Source organism: Gorilla gorilla, chromosome 6 (genome assembly GCF_029281585.2).
Source record: "Gorilla gorilla gorilla isolate KB3781 chromosome 6, NHGRI_mGorGor1-v2.1_pri, whole genome shotgun sequence".
Classification (NCBI taxonomy): Eukaryota; Metazoa; Chordata; class Mammalia; order Primates; family Hominidae; genus Gorilla; species Gorilla gorilla.
The window spans coordinates 73,667,892-73,683,502 of record NC_073230.2 but is presented as its reverse complement, the minus strand read 5'-3'; the positions used below and the strand labels follow the sequence as shown (position 1 = coordinate 73,683,502).

The 15,611-nt window shown below is 37.9% G+C and overlaps 1 protein-coding gene across 1 annotated transcript; it reads right to left on the bottom strand.

Moving 5' to 3' along the window:
• Positions 1–228: 228 nt before the first annotated feature.
• On the bottom strand, positions 229–13,217 carry ZNF735 (zinc finger protein 735). The gene is made up of 4 exons (XM_031012895.2): positions 13,179–13,217; positions 7,204–7,330; positions 6,314–6,409; positions 229–1,121 (listed from the first exon to the last, which is right to left on the bottom strand). Exons 1-4 carry the CDS (start codon positions 13,215–13,217, stop codon positions 229–231), a joined length of 1,155 nt encoding a protein of 384 aa, XP_030868755.2.
• Positions 13,218–15,611: the final 2,394 nt, after the last annotated feature.

Here is a 15,611-nt window from a genome sequence, read left to right as displayed (position 1 = left end):
CTGTTTTTAAATAAATTCTCTTAGGTTCATTATGCTTTGAGGGTTGGTTAAAGGCTTTGTTACATTTTTTTACATTTATAAGATTTTTGTCCAATATGAATTCTCTTATGTACAATTAAGGTGTGGAACTAGATAAAGGCTTGGCCACATTCTCTACACTTGTAATGCTTTCTTTCCAGTATAAATTATTGTATGTATTATAAGGCCTGAGGGCTGGACTTTGCCACATTATTTACATTTGTAGGGTTTCTCTCCAGTGTGAATTATCTTATGTTTAGCAAGACTTGAATGCCACTTAAAAGCTTTGTCACATTCTTCACATTTGTATGGTTTCTCTCCAGTATGAATTCTCTTATGTGCCTTTACAGTTGAGGAGCAGTTAAAGGCTCTGCCACATTCTTCACATGTGTAGGGTTTCTCTCCAGTATGAATTCTCTTGTGGTAAATGAGGGCTGAGGATACGCTAAAGGCTTTGCCACATTCTTCACATGTGTAGGGTCTCTCTCCAGTATGAATTCTCTTGTGGTTAATAAGTGTTGAGGAGCGCCTAAAGGCTTGGCCACATTCTTCACATGCGTAGGGTTTCTCTCCAGTATGAATTCTCTTATGTCTAGTAAGGTTTGAGGGCCACCTAAAGGCTCTGCCACATTCCTCACATCTGTAGGGTTTCTCTCCAGTAAGAATTCTTTTATGTGTAGTACCACTTGAGGAGTGGTTAAAGGATTTGCCACATTCTTCACATTTGTAGGACTTCTCCTTAGTATGAATTATCTGATGTTGATTTAAGTGTGAAAACATGCAAAATGATTTGCCATATTTTTTACATTTCAAATGTTTCTTTCCAGTATATCTTGCATTGTGTCTATTGGAATTTGAAAATTTACTGAAGACTTTGACACATTTATGAGTCTGAAATATTTTGTTTTGGGTATTTGACAAACATTGGTTAAGGTCATTATAACCTCCTCTGTGCACCTCACACTCATCTACTCTTTTACAACATTTTTTAAATTGTAAATTCTCCTGTCCACATTTTCCATATGTTCTTGGTATTACTTTTTGGAGTGAATCTTTTATGCCCTGCTCTGGCTGAAGGTCTTGGGTGAAATGAGAACATGTAACTGAAAGACATAAAAATCACAAGTTACTCCACTTACTAGACTCAGATAAATATACTGTACAAATCAAATATATAAAATTATTCAAGGTACATTAGCAAAATGGCATATCAAAATACCACAGGCCATAATTCCTTCATAGATATATAAATGTAACAAAATCATAGTGATCAAAATACCTTTGTTGGAAATTTATAAATAAAGTAAGTGTGTGCACCATGTGAGCACGATGTCCAGAACCATATATAGAGAAGAGAAAAGTCTGCTACATTTACCCAACACAGCCCTTCCTCATCCCCAGTAGAAGAACATGGTGCCTTTAATGACAGCTTTAAGTCTTCTGAGATCAAAAGTGAATGTTACAACAGCAGAAAGACTGCACTATCATGGACAGAAAATAGATGTAGAAAGTGGTTACTGACCAGTAAGGAGAAATATGAAGACGTCTTAACTGAAAAATAAATACAAAATTGCAGACAAGACACATCCTGAGAACATGTTTGCAAGACTCCCAGAATCTCTACCCAAGACAATTGCTTTCAGGCTATGCCAAGAAAGAGCTGCATTATAAAGATTGTGAAAGGTAGTTTTATGTTAATGTCTAAATCTCAACCAAAGATTATAATGTATACAAAATATTTGGGCAACATGGTCCAATCAAAAAACTCAAAATTTTCAAAAAGCAACTATAAAAATAAAGATGTATATATTAATTTTTAAAATTTAAGATAATCCATATTTTGCTCAATGAGAAAAAAATGGAAAACCAGACATCGGATAAATGAGAATGTCAACAAAAGGGTTGGAATAATAAAAAATAAACAATTGTGGACATAGAAAAGTAAACTGAAATAATTTAAAGGTAAGAAAAAAGTAATGTAAAAAATGAAGAAGTTAAACAAACAAACTAGGATATACACAAAAAGATCCATAACACATATCTAAGCAAAGTTTCAAAAATCACAAACCAGAAGATAATCTTTGGAGCTGCAAGATAAAAATGAGGTATTATTTATAAGCCTAGTCCTCCGAGACAACCAGTGAATTTGTCAACAGAAACCTTTCAGGTCAGAAAAGAACTGTGTAAAATGGTCAAATTGCTGAAAAAAAATCTTCACAGTGAAAATATAACCAGCAAAAATGTACTACAAAATAAAGAAAAAATAAAGATCTTCCAGAATAAACAAATGTTGGAAAAGCATATAAGCACTGCATGTGCCCTAAATAAAATGCTGAAAAGAGGTCTTTCCACTTCAAATAATATAATGAAAAAAGATCATATGAAAATACATACCTTTCTGAAAAACATGCATATACAAAAAAAATAAAATTCTGTGGCATTATTGTGATTGTACAGAAAACATTTTTAGTTATTCTTTAAAATTTGAAAGATATAATCATAAAAATAATCATAAAACATAAAAAGATACAATTAGCAAGATCAATAAGAAGCACAGGGTAGATATAATGAGGACAAATTTTTCTATGCAACTGAAGTCATTTTTTTTTTTACCAGTGTAAAATATACTATTGTAACATTAAGAGGTTTTATAAAATCTCCAATGTAGCACAAAGAAAAAATCTTTATAGACACACAAAAGAAAATGAGTCCATTACTAGCATGAGACAAAGATTGATATTATATAATGGTAAAATGAGTCCATTTACTAGGAATCTGTAACTATTATGTCTATCTATATGCATATGCATATATAACATCAGGACTTCAAAATATATAAGGCAAATATTGACAAAAATGAAGCAAGAAATAAAATAGCAACATAAAATTATAAACATTAAGACCTCATTTTCAATAATAAATAAAAAATTTAAATAAAAAATCAATTTAAAAAACAGAAAACCTGAAGAACATTATATTGTGTATGAATTCATTTTGCAATGCTATAGAAAATAACCTGAGACTGGGTAATTTATAATGAAAAAGACTTCTTCGGTTCACAGTTCAGTAGACTGTACAAGAAGTATATGCCAGCATCTGCTTCTGGTGAGGATATGAGGAAGCTTGCAATTACAGTGGAAAGCAAAAAAGAACCAAACATGTCACATGGTGAAAGATGATATGAGTGTGAGGTGGAGGAGCCAGGTTCCTTTAAGCAACCAGCTCTCATGTGAATTAATAGCCTGAGAACTCTGTGATTGTGCCAAGTCATTCACGAGGGATTTGTCTCCGTGATGCAAACAGCTCTCATTAGGCCCCACATCCAACAGTGGAGATTACATTTCAACATGAGATTTTGAGGGCATCTACACCATATCACAAACCAAATAGGCTAAACAGACATGTACAGAACTCTCCAGTCAAAAGCAAGTGGATACACAATATTCTTATTTGCATCTGGTACATTCTGTTAGAACACATAAGTCTTAGTAAATTTAAAAAGATCAGCCAGGTGCAGTGGCTCACAGGTGTAACCCCAGTACTTTGGGAGGCGAAGGTGGTAGGATCATTCGGGGCAAGAACTTTGATACCAGCCTTGGGAACACAGTGAGACCCTGTCTCTACAAATAATTGAAAATTAGCTGGGCATGGTGGGGTAGGTCTGTAGTGCAAGCCACTCAGGAGGCCAAGGTGGAAGGATTACTTGAGTCCAAGAGGTTGAGGTTGTGATGAGCCAAGATTGTGCTACTGCACTACGGTCTGGGCAACAGAGTGAGAAACCCTGTGTCAAAAAAAAAAAAAAATTTAAGAAGAGCAAAATCATACAGTGTATGTTTTCTAATCAAAGCTCAATAAAACTAAAAAGAAAAAAGTAAAACTGGCAAATCAAAAAATATATGGAAATAAACACACTCTTCAATGTATTCTTGCACAGGGTCAAATAATTTAATTTAACCTAATTTAGTATTTTTGCTCAAGGCTCAACATATTTAAGTGACAACTTAATTTGTTAAGATGTCAATATATCCCACAGTGGTGAACAAATTTAATATAATCTATATCAAAATTCCGAAAGTATATTTATTATTGAAATATTGTTTAAATTTTTTTTTTTTTGAGATGGAGTCTCACTCTGTTGCTCAGGCTGGAGTGCAGTGGTGCGATCTTGGCTCACTGCAAGCTCCACCTCCTGGGTTCATGCCATTCTCCTGCCTCAGCCTCCCAAGTAGCTGGGACTATAGGTGCCCGCCACTACACCTGGCTAATTTTTTGTATTTTTTAGTAGAGATGGGTTTTCACCGTGTTAGCCAGGATAGTCTTGATCTCCTGACCTCGTGATCCACCCACCTCGGCCTCCCAAAGTGCTGGGATTACAGGTGTGAGCCACCACGCCTGACCTAAAATTTTTAAATTTTATTATGAACTATATCTAGAGAAACACACATGAAAAACAGAGGCATTATACTTCATGATTTCAAAATATAATAAAAAGCAACAATAACAATAACTATGTGGTATTCGCACAAAGACAAATAAAGACATGATAGAACAAAATAGGGAGCCCAGCAATGAACTCTTCTGTGTATGACCAAATAATCTGCCACAAAGTTGCCAGGAGCAGACAATGGAGAAAATATAATCCCTTCAATAGATAATGTTGAAAACTGGATATCTACATTGAAAAAATGAAGTTGGATGCTTTAATTGCACCATATACAAAAAATATTTTAAACAAAATACTTGGACTGAAAAAAAACTAATGAAACTCTTAGAAAAAAAAATAGTGGAAAGACATGACATTGGTCTTGGCACCATTTTCTTAGACATGCCATCAAATGCATGAGCAACAAAGAGAAGAACAGGAAAATTTAACTGGGCTAAACTTCAAAATTTCTGCAATCATAAAACATTTAATAGAGCGACAGTGTCACCCAAGAAATGGGTGACAATATTTGAAAATCACATGTGATAAGGCTTAATATTGAAAATATATAAACGACTCCTAGAAGTAGACAACAGTAATTGAATTACTTGATTTAGAAATGCACAAATGAACCGGGTGCAGTGGCTCACTCATGTAATCCCAGAACTTTGGGAGGCTGAGGTGGGCAGATCACCTGAGGTCAGTAATTCGAGACCAGTCTGACCAACATGGTGAAACCCATCTCTACTAAAAATACAAAATTAGCTGGGCATGGTGGCATATCCCTGATCCCAGCTACTCAGGAGACTGAGGCAGGAGAATCATTTGAATCTGGGAGGCAGAGGTTGCTGTGAGCCAAAATTGCCCCATTGCACTCCAGCTTAGGCAACAAGAGCAAAACTCTGTTTCAAAAAAAAAAAAGAAAAAAGAAATGGACAAATGATTAAACTAAATTTTAATAAAAAGATATACAAATGGGAAGAAGTATTTGAAAGGTTGCACAAAATTAATAATTTATAGAAAAATACAAAATAAAATCACAATACAAAACAAAATTACATCAATTAGGATGACCACTATAATTTTTTTAAAACACCAACTATGTTGATGATGTAAAGAAATTGAAACCTATGAAAGTTATTGATGAGAAAAAAGACACAGCCATCATAAAAAACATCATGAATGTTCTTCAAATAATTAAAAATGAAATTATTATATAATACAGCAATACCATTTATGAATCCATATCTAAAATATGCAACAGAGTAAAATGAAGACATGAGGTACCCTGCTTGCATATCCCCCTACAGCAAGTATCATAACCCACCCTCTAAATAAATAAATACATATATAAAAATTAAAAAATTAAAAAAATTGTAAAAAACTTTAAACTATATTTCAAGGCTACAGTAATAAAAACAGAATGGCATGTATAGAAAAATGGACAACCACCAATGAAACAGAAATTACTATTCTCACATTTTAGACATGATGCAAAAAAGTTTTTAAATGGTTTAACATAGAGTTTCTCAAAAATATGCAGATATTAGTGTGTCCCCAAAAGCAATGGCAAAGTAGTCAGTTTGTGCAGTCCCCGATAAGCCATAAAGAAAACTTTGGCTCACACTGTGAACCTGAAGAAAGATTATTGAAATAAAAGTAGAATCCTTAGAGAATTTAACAGCATGGGGCAGAAGGTGTTCCAATGTGAGAGCAAAAAAAATAAAATAAATAAAAAATAAAAAATACTCAAGCTTCTCAGAAACTCTTTCCATCAAAGCACAGCTCCATAGACCACATTTTAAAGACTGGCTACCTCCTTGACTTGTGGACATCTCATCCATGTCATCTGCTTCATTTGCTCTCACCCACCTGGGTGTTTGGCTGCCATCTCATTTCTCTTTATATTCTGGGGCTCTTTATTTTGCTCCAGACAGGCGATCAAGTCTGGCTTAGAGACAATCATACCTGTTTTATTAAGAAAAAAAAGTAACTTAAATCTTATTTATTTATTTATTTTTTGAGATGGAGTCTCACTCTGTCGCTCAGGCTGGAGTGCAGTGGCATGATCTCAGCTCACTGCAACCTCCACTTCCCAGGTGCAAGCAATTCTTCTGCCTCAGCCTCCCGAGTAGCTGGGACTACAAGCACGTACCACCACGCCCAGCTAATTTTTGTATTTTTAGTAGAGACGGAGTTTCATCATATTAGCCAGGCTGGTCTCAAACTCCTGACCTTGTGATCTGCCTGCCTCGGCCTCCCAACGTGCTGGGATTACAGGTGTGAGCCACTGTGCCCGGTCATGTAAATCTTGCTGAATTCTTTAATTACCAAACTAGTATTATGCTCAGTAAAGAGGATATAATAGAAAATTCTAGAAAATTAATATTATTAGTAACAGAACTTTCTCAATATTTAGAAAATATTTTAAATTTGTAAGTCCTTATTTTCACTACTCAGTACTACTGAATCAAACATTGTTGGTGACAACTGAATTCTAAGGCGTGGGCAACGCTATTTTATGCCATGACATTTTTGGAATTGCCACTAACCTAGAGCAAAAGATACATAAGCTCAGGAAAAGGAAAAGTTCTGGTCAAGATAAAACATCTTGAAGAATTTAATCTACACCAATGAATCCCCAAGATTTTCTTTAAATCGGAGAGCCAAAATTCATTCATGCAAAGCAGAAATTATCAAAATCATCTTAGAAAAGAGAGAAAGGCAATATATTAGGAATTATGTATTGAAGTTATCCTCACCCAGGGAGACCAGGTTTCTGTAGTTCTCTAACATCACATCTCTATATAAATTCTGCTGAGCACGATCCAGGCATTGCCACTCCGCCAGAGAGAATTCTATAGCTATGTCTCTGAATGTCAACAGTCCCTGAAAAAAAAAAAAAAACAAAACCTCATGAACACACACTTACCATATGGCCGTAAGCAGAGATTTTTATTTGACTCAAGTTAAAAAAGAGAGTAAAAAGAAGTGTTTCTTACTTACAAGAGTGACTAAAATTACTCAATAAGATAATTTTTAACATGGAAGTATTCTCTAATTCTGAGAAAAGAGGAGAGCATAAGATCCACAATACCACAGTAGCTTTGATAATTTTCTGGATGATAAATTATAAAATTAAGGGCATCAACATGGACTTGTCCTTCTTTTTTCTTTTCTTTTCTTTTTTTTTTTTTTTTTTTTTTTTTACCAAGTCTCACTCTGTTGCCCAGACTGGAGTGCAGTGGCGTGATCTTGGCTCAGTGCAACCTCCGTCTCGGGTTCAATCGATTCTCCTGCCTCAGTCTCCCGAATAGCTGGGAATACAGGCATGGGCCACCACGCCTGGCTAATTTTTATATTTTTAGTAGAGAAGGGGTTTCTCCATGTTGGCCAGGCAGGTCTTGAACTCCTGACCTCATGTGATCCACTCACCTTTGCCTCCCAAAGTGCTGGGATTGCAGGCGTGAGCCACCTCACCCGGTCGGACATGTCTATTTTTGAGTGCTATATTTACATCATACAGAATAAGCTGTGTATATTTCTCAGATAAAACAGTCATGATGAGTTGGAAGGTAGCTCTTAAGTCTAAATATGTGCAATAAACTAAATATTTTGTTGTGAGATTTTGTTTCAGGAGATTGGGGATAAAGTCTGAATTTCTGAATTTTTAGCAAGTTCACCAATGTTTCTAGCCTAGTAAGAATATTTTGTCAAACATCCAGTAAGTGGCAGTCTGGGTTTTCCCCAGTTTCTCTCACCTGTAAATAAAGATAAGAGCCTTCAACTTTAAAAGACAAATATATGCAAAAGTCATCTAAAAAGAAAGGACAACTTCCAGATTAAATGTGATGGTTTATGCACTTCGGCTAGTAAATCTCCTAAGTGTACTTAATAATTAAGAGAATAATAATTAACTCTATAGTGGAAAAATGTCAGAGACATCATGAACCAAGTGAATAAAATTGTTATCAACTTTATTAGGACACATTTTTATTATGTGCTGATGCACACACAACACAACATCACTGCTGTGGTATTTCTCTCCTCTCAGAAAAGTAAATTGTAACTAAATTTAAATAAATAAATAAATAAATAAATAAATAAATAAATATATATATATATATTTTTTTTTTTTTTGAGATGGAGTCTTGCTCTGTCGCCCAGGCTAGAGTGTAATGGTGCAATCTCAGGTCACTGCAACCTCTGCCTCCTGAGGTCAAGCAATTCTCCTGCCTCAACCTCCCAAGTAGCTGGGATTACAGGCGCATGGCACCACACTTGGCTATTTTTTGTATTTTTTTAGTAGAGACAGGGGTTCACCATGTTAGCCAGGCTGGCCTCGAACTCCTGACCTCATGTGATCTGCCTGCCCCGGCCTCCCATAGTGCTGAGATTACAAGCCTGAGCCACCATGCCTGACCTAAATTTAATTATAAAGAAACATCAGTTTTATGCAAAGTTGAAGGTGCAGATAACTTCCCTGTTGTGTAATTTTTAATAGTAATTTTAAGTAGTCTTTGTTTAGCACCCTGGAGAGCAAGTACCTCCTAATAGTTTTTTCAGAACTTTCTGGGTAATAAATGCCATTCTGTTTAAATGAACATTTTCTAAACCCTGTTCTGCGTGGAAATAATAGAGCACACAGATGAAACCTCAACAAGATATGTTTCACTTTTCACTAATATCCAAAGACAACTGTGTTTCCCCAATAGAAATCTTGAGTATTTACACCTTCTCATGTTCAACAGCTACAATGGGAACATTTTAAATATTGCAGGTTATAAATTTGTAGTGAGAATTCTGCATTGCATACAAGAATCCAAGATGAAGAGAATGTATAGAACGCTACAGCATATAGAAAAAAAATATTTTTTTCAGAACCCCTTGACTATCATACAAATCACAAAAAGTAGTTGAAACAAACTCATTAGGGATCAACAGTACAAGCACAGAAGTAAAAATTTGCAATTTCCAAACAGATGGCATTCCAAAAGGCAGAGTGGACACTGCTCTTGATCTGAAACATGCTCACCTGAGAAAAAGTGATTTTTTTCTTTTCCTCCTCTTTCTCTGAAATGTATTTTCAGGTAAGATGCTCTGGACATATCAAACCTGCATCTTGAGAATATGCCTTTAAAGCACAACCTATTCACCTGCTACCACCACACACACCCACGGCAGAAAGACCGAGACTTGCAGAAAACATTCACCCATTTTTGTTGTGTATAATTGAAAAGATTTAAGAGCAATGAGAGAACAATGAGCTTCTCCATAACCATTAAAATATAAGTTTCTTTTTCCCTGCCCTCTCCTATCAGACTCCAGCAATTTTCTTTACAGTAATGGGAGCATGAACCGCACTGACCTCTTCCTACCAAACTGAAACAGGGCAGGCAGCGCAGCCTTCCTTTGATGCAAAGGTTGAACTAAACTCTCCTGAATGTATCTTGAACTCCTCAAGTTTATAAATCACTTGGTAATCTTGGCCCTGCTTTATGCAAAGTGATTCTGCAGGATCCAAAAGGGTCCAGGAATGGGCTTTTTCAACAAGTCCTCTGTAAATGCTGATTGTGCTTTCCCAGACACATTATTAGCATTAGCGAGAGAAAGCAGGCACAGCAAAGAGTCCCTTACACCCACCAAATTTGTCACAAAACAAATACATCTGATACAAATAAAGACAACCAATCACCATGCTGAAATATTATATTTTTTGTTGGCTTTTTAAAGTTTACAGAGAAAACAGAAGGCAGCAATGTCTGAGTAAATCTGCACCTGGAAAACCTGTACACATGTACTAATAAAATCTTTATTAAGCAGGTACTATGTGCTCTGGAGCATGTCACAGAACACTGTGCTGGGAATAACACATTTTGTGATTTAATTTTCATAGCACCCTGGGAGCTGGTACTAAGTGTTGAATAATTTTCATCATTTAGATTAAGAGCACAGCATTTTTATTTATTCTTATGTTTCTCTATCATTAATTTTAAAAATAAAATATATAGAATAATAATTCAATACAAAAAACATACAAAATGATGAAATTACATAAAAATTGAATAATCAGCTTCCAAATGGCTATTTTGTAAATAATGAAATTAAGGCAGAAATAAAATTTTTGAAACTAATTAGAGATTAAGTACAACATACCAGAATCTCAGGGTTACAGCTAAGGCAGTGTTAAGAACAAAATGTATATCACTAAACATCACATCAAAAAGTTAGAAAGATCTCAATTTAAAAATCTAATGCTACAATTAAAAGAATTTCAAAAGAGCAAACCAACTTCAACGCTCGCAAAAGTCAAGAAATAACCAAAATCAGAACTGAAATGAAGAAAGTTGAGACCTAAATAACTAAAAAAAGTTCAACAGGCCATGCACTGCGGCTCACTCCTGGAATCCCAGCACTTTCAGAGGCCAAGGCGGGCAAATCACGAGGTCAGGAGTTTGAGACCAGCCTGGCCAAGATGGTGAAACCCCGTCTCTACTAAAAATACAAAAATTAGCTAGGCATGGTGGTACATGCCTGTAATCTGAGGAGAATCACTTGAAAATGGAAGGCGAAGGTTGCAGTGAGCCGAGATCATGCCACTGCACTCCAGCCTGGGCGAAAGCGAAGCTCCGTCTCAAAAAAAAAAAAAAAGTTCAACGAAACCAGAAGTTGATTCTGTGTAAAAATAATAAGATAGATAAAACACTAGAGTAATGAAGAAAAAAGAAATAATTCAAATAAAAACAATTAGACTAAAAAGTCAAAAAAAAAAAAACGGAACAGATGCTTGTGAGGTTGTGGAGAAATTGAATGCTTATACGCTGCTGGTGAGAGTATAAATTTGTTTAACCATTGAGAAAAACAGTTTGGCATTTTTTCAAAAGCCTGAAAACAGAATTACCATTCCCAGTCCCACAATTGGGAATATACCCAATAAATGTAAGTTATTCTACCATGAAGACACATGCACGCATATGTTTATTACAGAAAATGATTCACAATAGCAAAAACCAGAAATAAACCTGTATGTCTTCAGTGGTAGACTGGATAAAGAAAATGTGTTACGTAAACACCATGAAATATGATGCAGCTATAAGAAAGAACAACGTCATGTCCTTTGCAGCAACGTCGATGGAGCTGGAGATTTATTTTTAGAAAACTAGTGCAGGAGCAGAAAATCAAAAACTGTATGTTGTCACTTGTAAGTGGGAGCGAAATAATGAGAATACATGGACGCAAATAAGAGAACAACAGACACTGAGGCTCAGTTCAGGGTGGAGGGTCAGAAGATGAAGAAAATCAGATAACAAATCTGTTGAGTACTATGCTTAGTACGTGAGTGATAATATAATCTGTACACAAAAACTTCATGATATGATTTTACCTATATAACAAACTTGCACTGAACCTAAAATAGAAGGTAAAAGAAAAAAAACTTGACTGAGTGTGGTGGCTCATGCCTATAACCCAAGCCTGTTGGGAGGCTGAGGCAGGCAGATCACCTGAGGTCAAAAGTTCAAGACCAACCTGGCCAACGTGGTGAAATCCCGTCTCTACTAAAAATACAAAAATTAGTTGGGCGTGGTGGCCTACACCTGTAATTCCAGCTACTCGGGAGGCTGAGGCAGGACAATCATTTGAACCAGGAGGCAGAGGTTGTAAAGAGGTGAGACTGCACCACTGCACTCCGGCCTGGAGGACAGAGTGAGACTCCCTCTCAAAAAAAAAAAAAAAATTCATTGTAAATTACTATCTTGAAGAAAATATTCAGGCCTAGGCAACCACAATCTGCCAATGAATCTCTGATGACATAACCAATAAATTTTCACCTGGATCTTACAAATAAAAACACTAAATAACTGTACCAAACCAATTATTGCATTTGGTTTGCTTCATCATGCAACTTATAACAGACTTTTCTTCAAGTCTCTCCCATGGATCACAACCCACAAGCCATAGCTGGGCGCTCTATGGTTCTTCTTTTTTTTTTTTGAGATGGAGTCTTGCTTTGTCGCGCAGGCTGGAGTACAACGGCGCGATCTCGGCTCACTGCAACCTCCGCCTCCCGGGTTCAGGTGATTCTCCTGTCTCAGACTACTGAGTAGCTGGGACTACAGGCACGTGCCACCACACCAAGCTAATTTTTGTATTTTTAGTAGAGATGGGGTTTTACCATGTTGGTCATGCTGGTCTCGAACTCCTGACCTCGTGATCCGCCCGCCTCGGCCTCCCGAAGTGCTGGGATTACAGGCGTGAGCCACCACGCCCGGCCCGCTCTATGATTCTTGAATCACGTTTTGATTAAATTCTCTAATATTTTTACAGTGACTCCCACACATCTCTAAAAGGAAAAATGAGGAACTAGGGACCCCAGGGACCACAGCTCTTACCACTTATGAATCCTGCACCCTGTGTCAGGATTCTCCCCTGATAACTTTCCCAATCCCTGTACAATCTGGATGAGATGAGGCGCTGGGAGTGCAGAGCTGCCCAGAGAGGGCTCCAGCCCAGGGCAAAGCCACTGCAGAGGAAAAAGACAGAACTCCCAGGGTCCCAGCCGCTGGCCCAGGCACCATCTTAGGGCTGGAGGGGGCTAACAGCCGAACTGCGCCAAAGAGGATTTGGGTCCTCAGACTCCGGAGCTGACTGCGAGGAAGTTTGGGTCCTGCTACAGCCACTTTCAGTCAGTTCCAACCACCTCCCACCCCTCTCTCACGATGACAGACCCAGCACTCACCATTTTTCGGCTTCCAGGGGGTCCCGGTCTTTTAGCCATAAATCTGCGGATACCTGCAGGACACAAGGCCACAGAGGCTTGACCTCTAAGAGCAGAGGACGCAGAGCAGTGAAGAGAAGAAATGGAGCTCTGGACGCAGAGAAACACAAAAGGACCGGTAAAATTACGGAGGCGTCCTGTTCTCTCCAGCTGCATGCCTGATTATACAGTTTCTAATATATGGCCCCTGATGGGATAAGGTTTCAGGCCCCACCCTTCACGCCCTGAGTGACGGAATATTTGATCAGACGCTCGGCTGAATGAAGCAAAAATAACAGCCTAAGCTGCACCCTTTACAGGCAGGGCTTCTTCCCTGATCTGAGCCAGGCCAACACCAGAGGATATTTGCATTTAACCTTGTGTATAACGTCATATGCATTTATAAATGATATATAATATAGTTATTCACAAATTGAAATAATATAATGACAATTATTTTAAAATTTCGGATTTTATGACCTTCCTTGCTGCGGATCCTTTGCAGTGATATGGTTTGACTCTGTGGCTCCACTCAAATCTCATCTCAAATTGTAATTCCCGTCCATGCGCGGTGGCTCACGCCTGTAATCCCAACACTTTGGGAGGCCGAGACAGGCGGATCACTAGTTCCGGAGTTCCAGACCAGCCTGGCCAATATGGTGAAACCCCGTCTCTACTAAAAATACAAAAATTAGCCGGGCGTGGCAGCGCGTGCCTGTAGTCTCAGCTACTCGGTAGCCTGAGGCAGGAGAATCGCTTGAACCCAGGAGGTGGTGGTTGCAGTGAGCCGACATGGCACTACAGCCTGGGCGACAGAGCGAGACTCCGTCTCAAAGAAAAAAAAAATTGCAATTGCCATGTGTCACGGTAGGGACTGTGTAAGAGGTGATTGGATCATTGGGGTGGATTATCCTCATCCTGTTCTTGGGATAATAAGGGAGCTCTCAAGATACCCGATGGTTTAAAAATGTGGCACATCCCCCTCCCCACCTTCCCGGTTCTCTCTCGTTTTCCACCATGTGAGATGTGCCTTGCTTTCCCTTCACCTTCTGTCATGGTCATGACTGTAATTTTCTTGAGGATTTTTCAGCCCTGAAGGACTATGATTCAATTAAACCACTTAAAAAAATTACACAGTGTGAGGTATTTGTTTATAGCAGTGTGAAAATGGACTAATACATGCAGGCAGCCTGAGATTTCAAAAAGGAGGCAGTCCTCTGCAGTAAAATATGAGCCACATGTAAATTTTGGATTTTCTAGTAGCCAAATGTTAAAAAGTAAAAAGAAAAAGGTGGGGCCGGGTACAGTGGCTCACACCTGTAATCCCAGCGCTTTGAGAGGCCTAGGTGGTGAACGACCTGAGGTCAGGAGTTCGAGACCAGCCTGGCTGACAAGGCGAAACCCCAGCTCCACCAAAAATAGAAAAATTAGCTGGGTGTGGTGACAGGCACTTGCAATCTCAGCTACTAGGGAGGCTGAGACAGGAGAATTGTTTGATCCCGGGAGGCAGAGAATCCAGGGAGCTGAGATCATGCCACAGCACTCCAGCCTAGAGACGGAGCGACTCTGTCTCAAAATAAAAAAGAAAGAAACAGGTGGAATAACAGGTGGAATTGACTGTAACAATTTAATCAGCCCAATATATCCAAAATATTATTATTTTACTATGTGATTAGTATGTAATGGCTAATAAAGCATATACATTTTTGAAGCTAAATCTTTGAATGTACTCTTGTATTTTACCTTTCCAGCACATTGCAGTTCAGACCAGCCATATTCCAGCACTCTGTGGCCATATCAGAGGCGTTTGAACCAGAGCAACTGCATCTGGAATAGGTGTTAGGTAAAATGGGGCTGAGACCTACAGGACTGCTTTTCCATGAGGTCAGGCATTCTAAATCACAGGGTAAATAGGAGATTGGCACAAGATGCAGTTCACAAAGACCTTGCTGATAAAACAGTTTGCAGTAAAGAAGCCAAAAAATCCACCAAATCCAAGATGGGAGTGAAAGTGACCTCTGATTATCCTCACTGATCATTACGCGCTAATTATAATGTGAAAGACATTCCCACCAGCGCCATGACAGTTAACGAATGCCATGGCAACATCAGAAAGTGACCTTACATGGTCTAAAAAGAAGAGAAACACTCAGTTCTGGGACTTGCCCACCCCTTACTTTTAAAACTCATTAATAATCCACCCCTTGGTTAGCATATAATTGAGAAATAACTGTAAGTATCCTTAGTTGAGCAGCCCACACTGCTGCTCTGCCTACGGAGTAGCCATTCTTCTATTCCTTTACTTTCCTAGTAAATTTGCTTTTGCTTTGCACTGCAGACTTACCCAAAATTCTTTCTTTTCTTTTTTTTTTCTTTTAGACAGAGTCCCCCTCTGTCACCCAGGCTGGAGTGCAG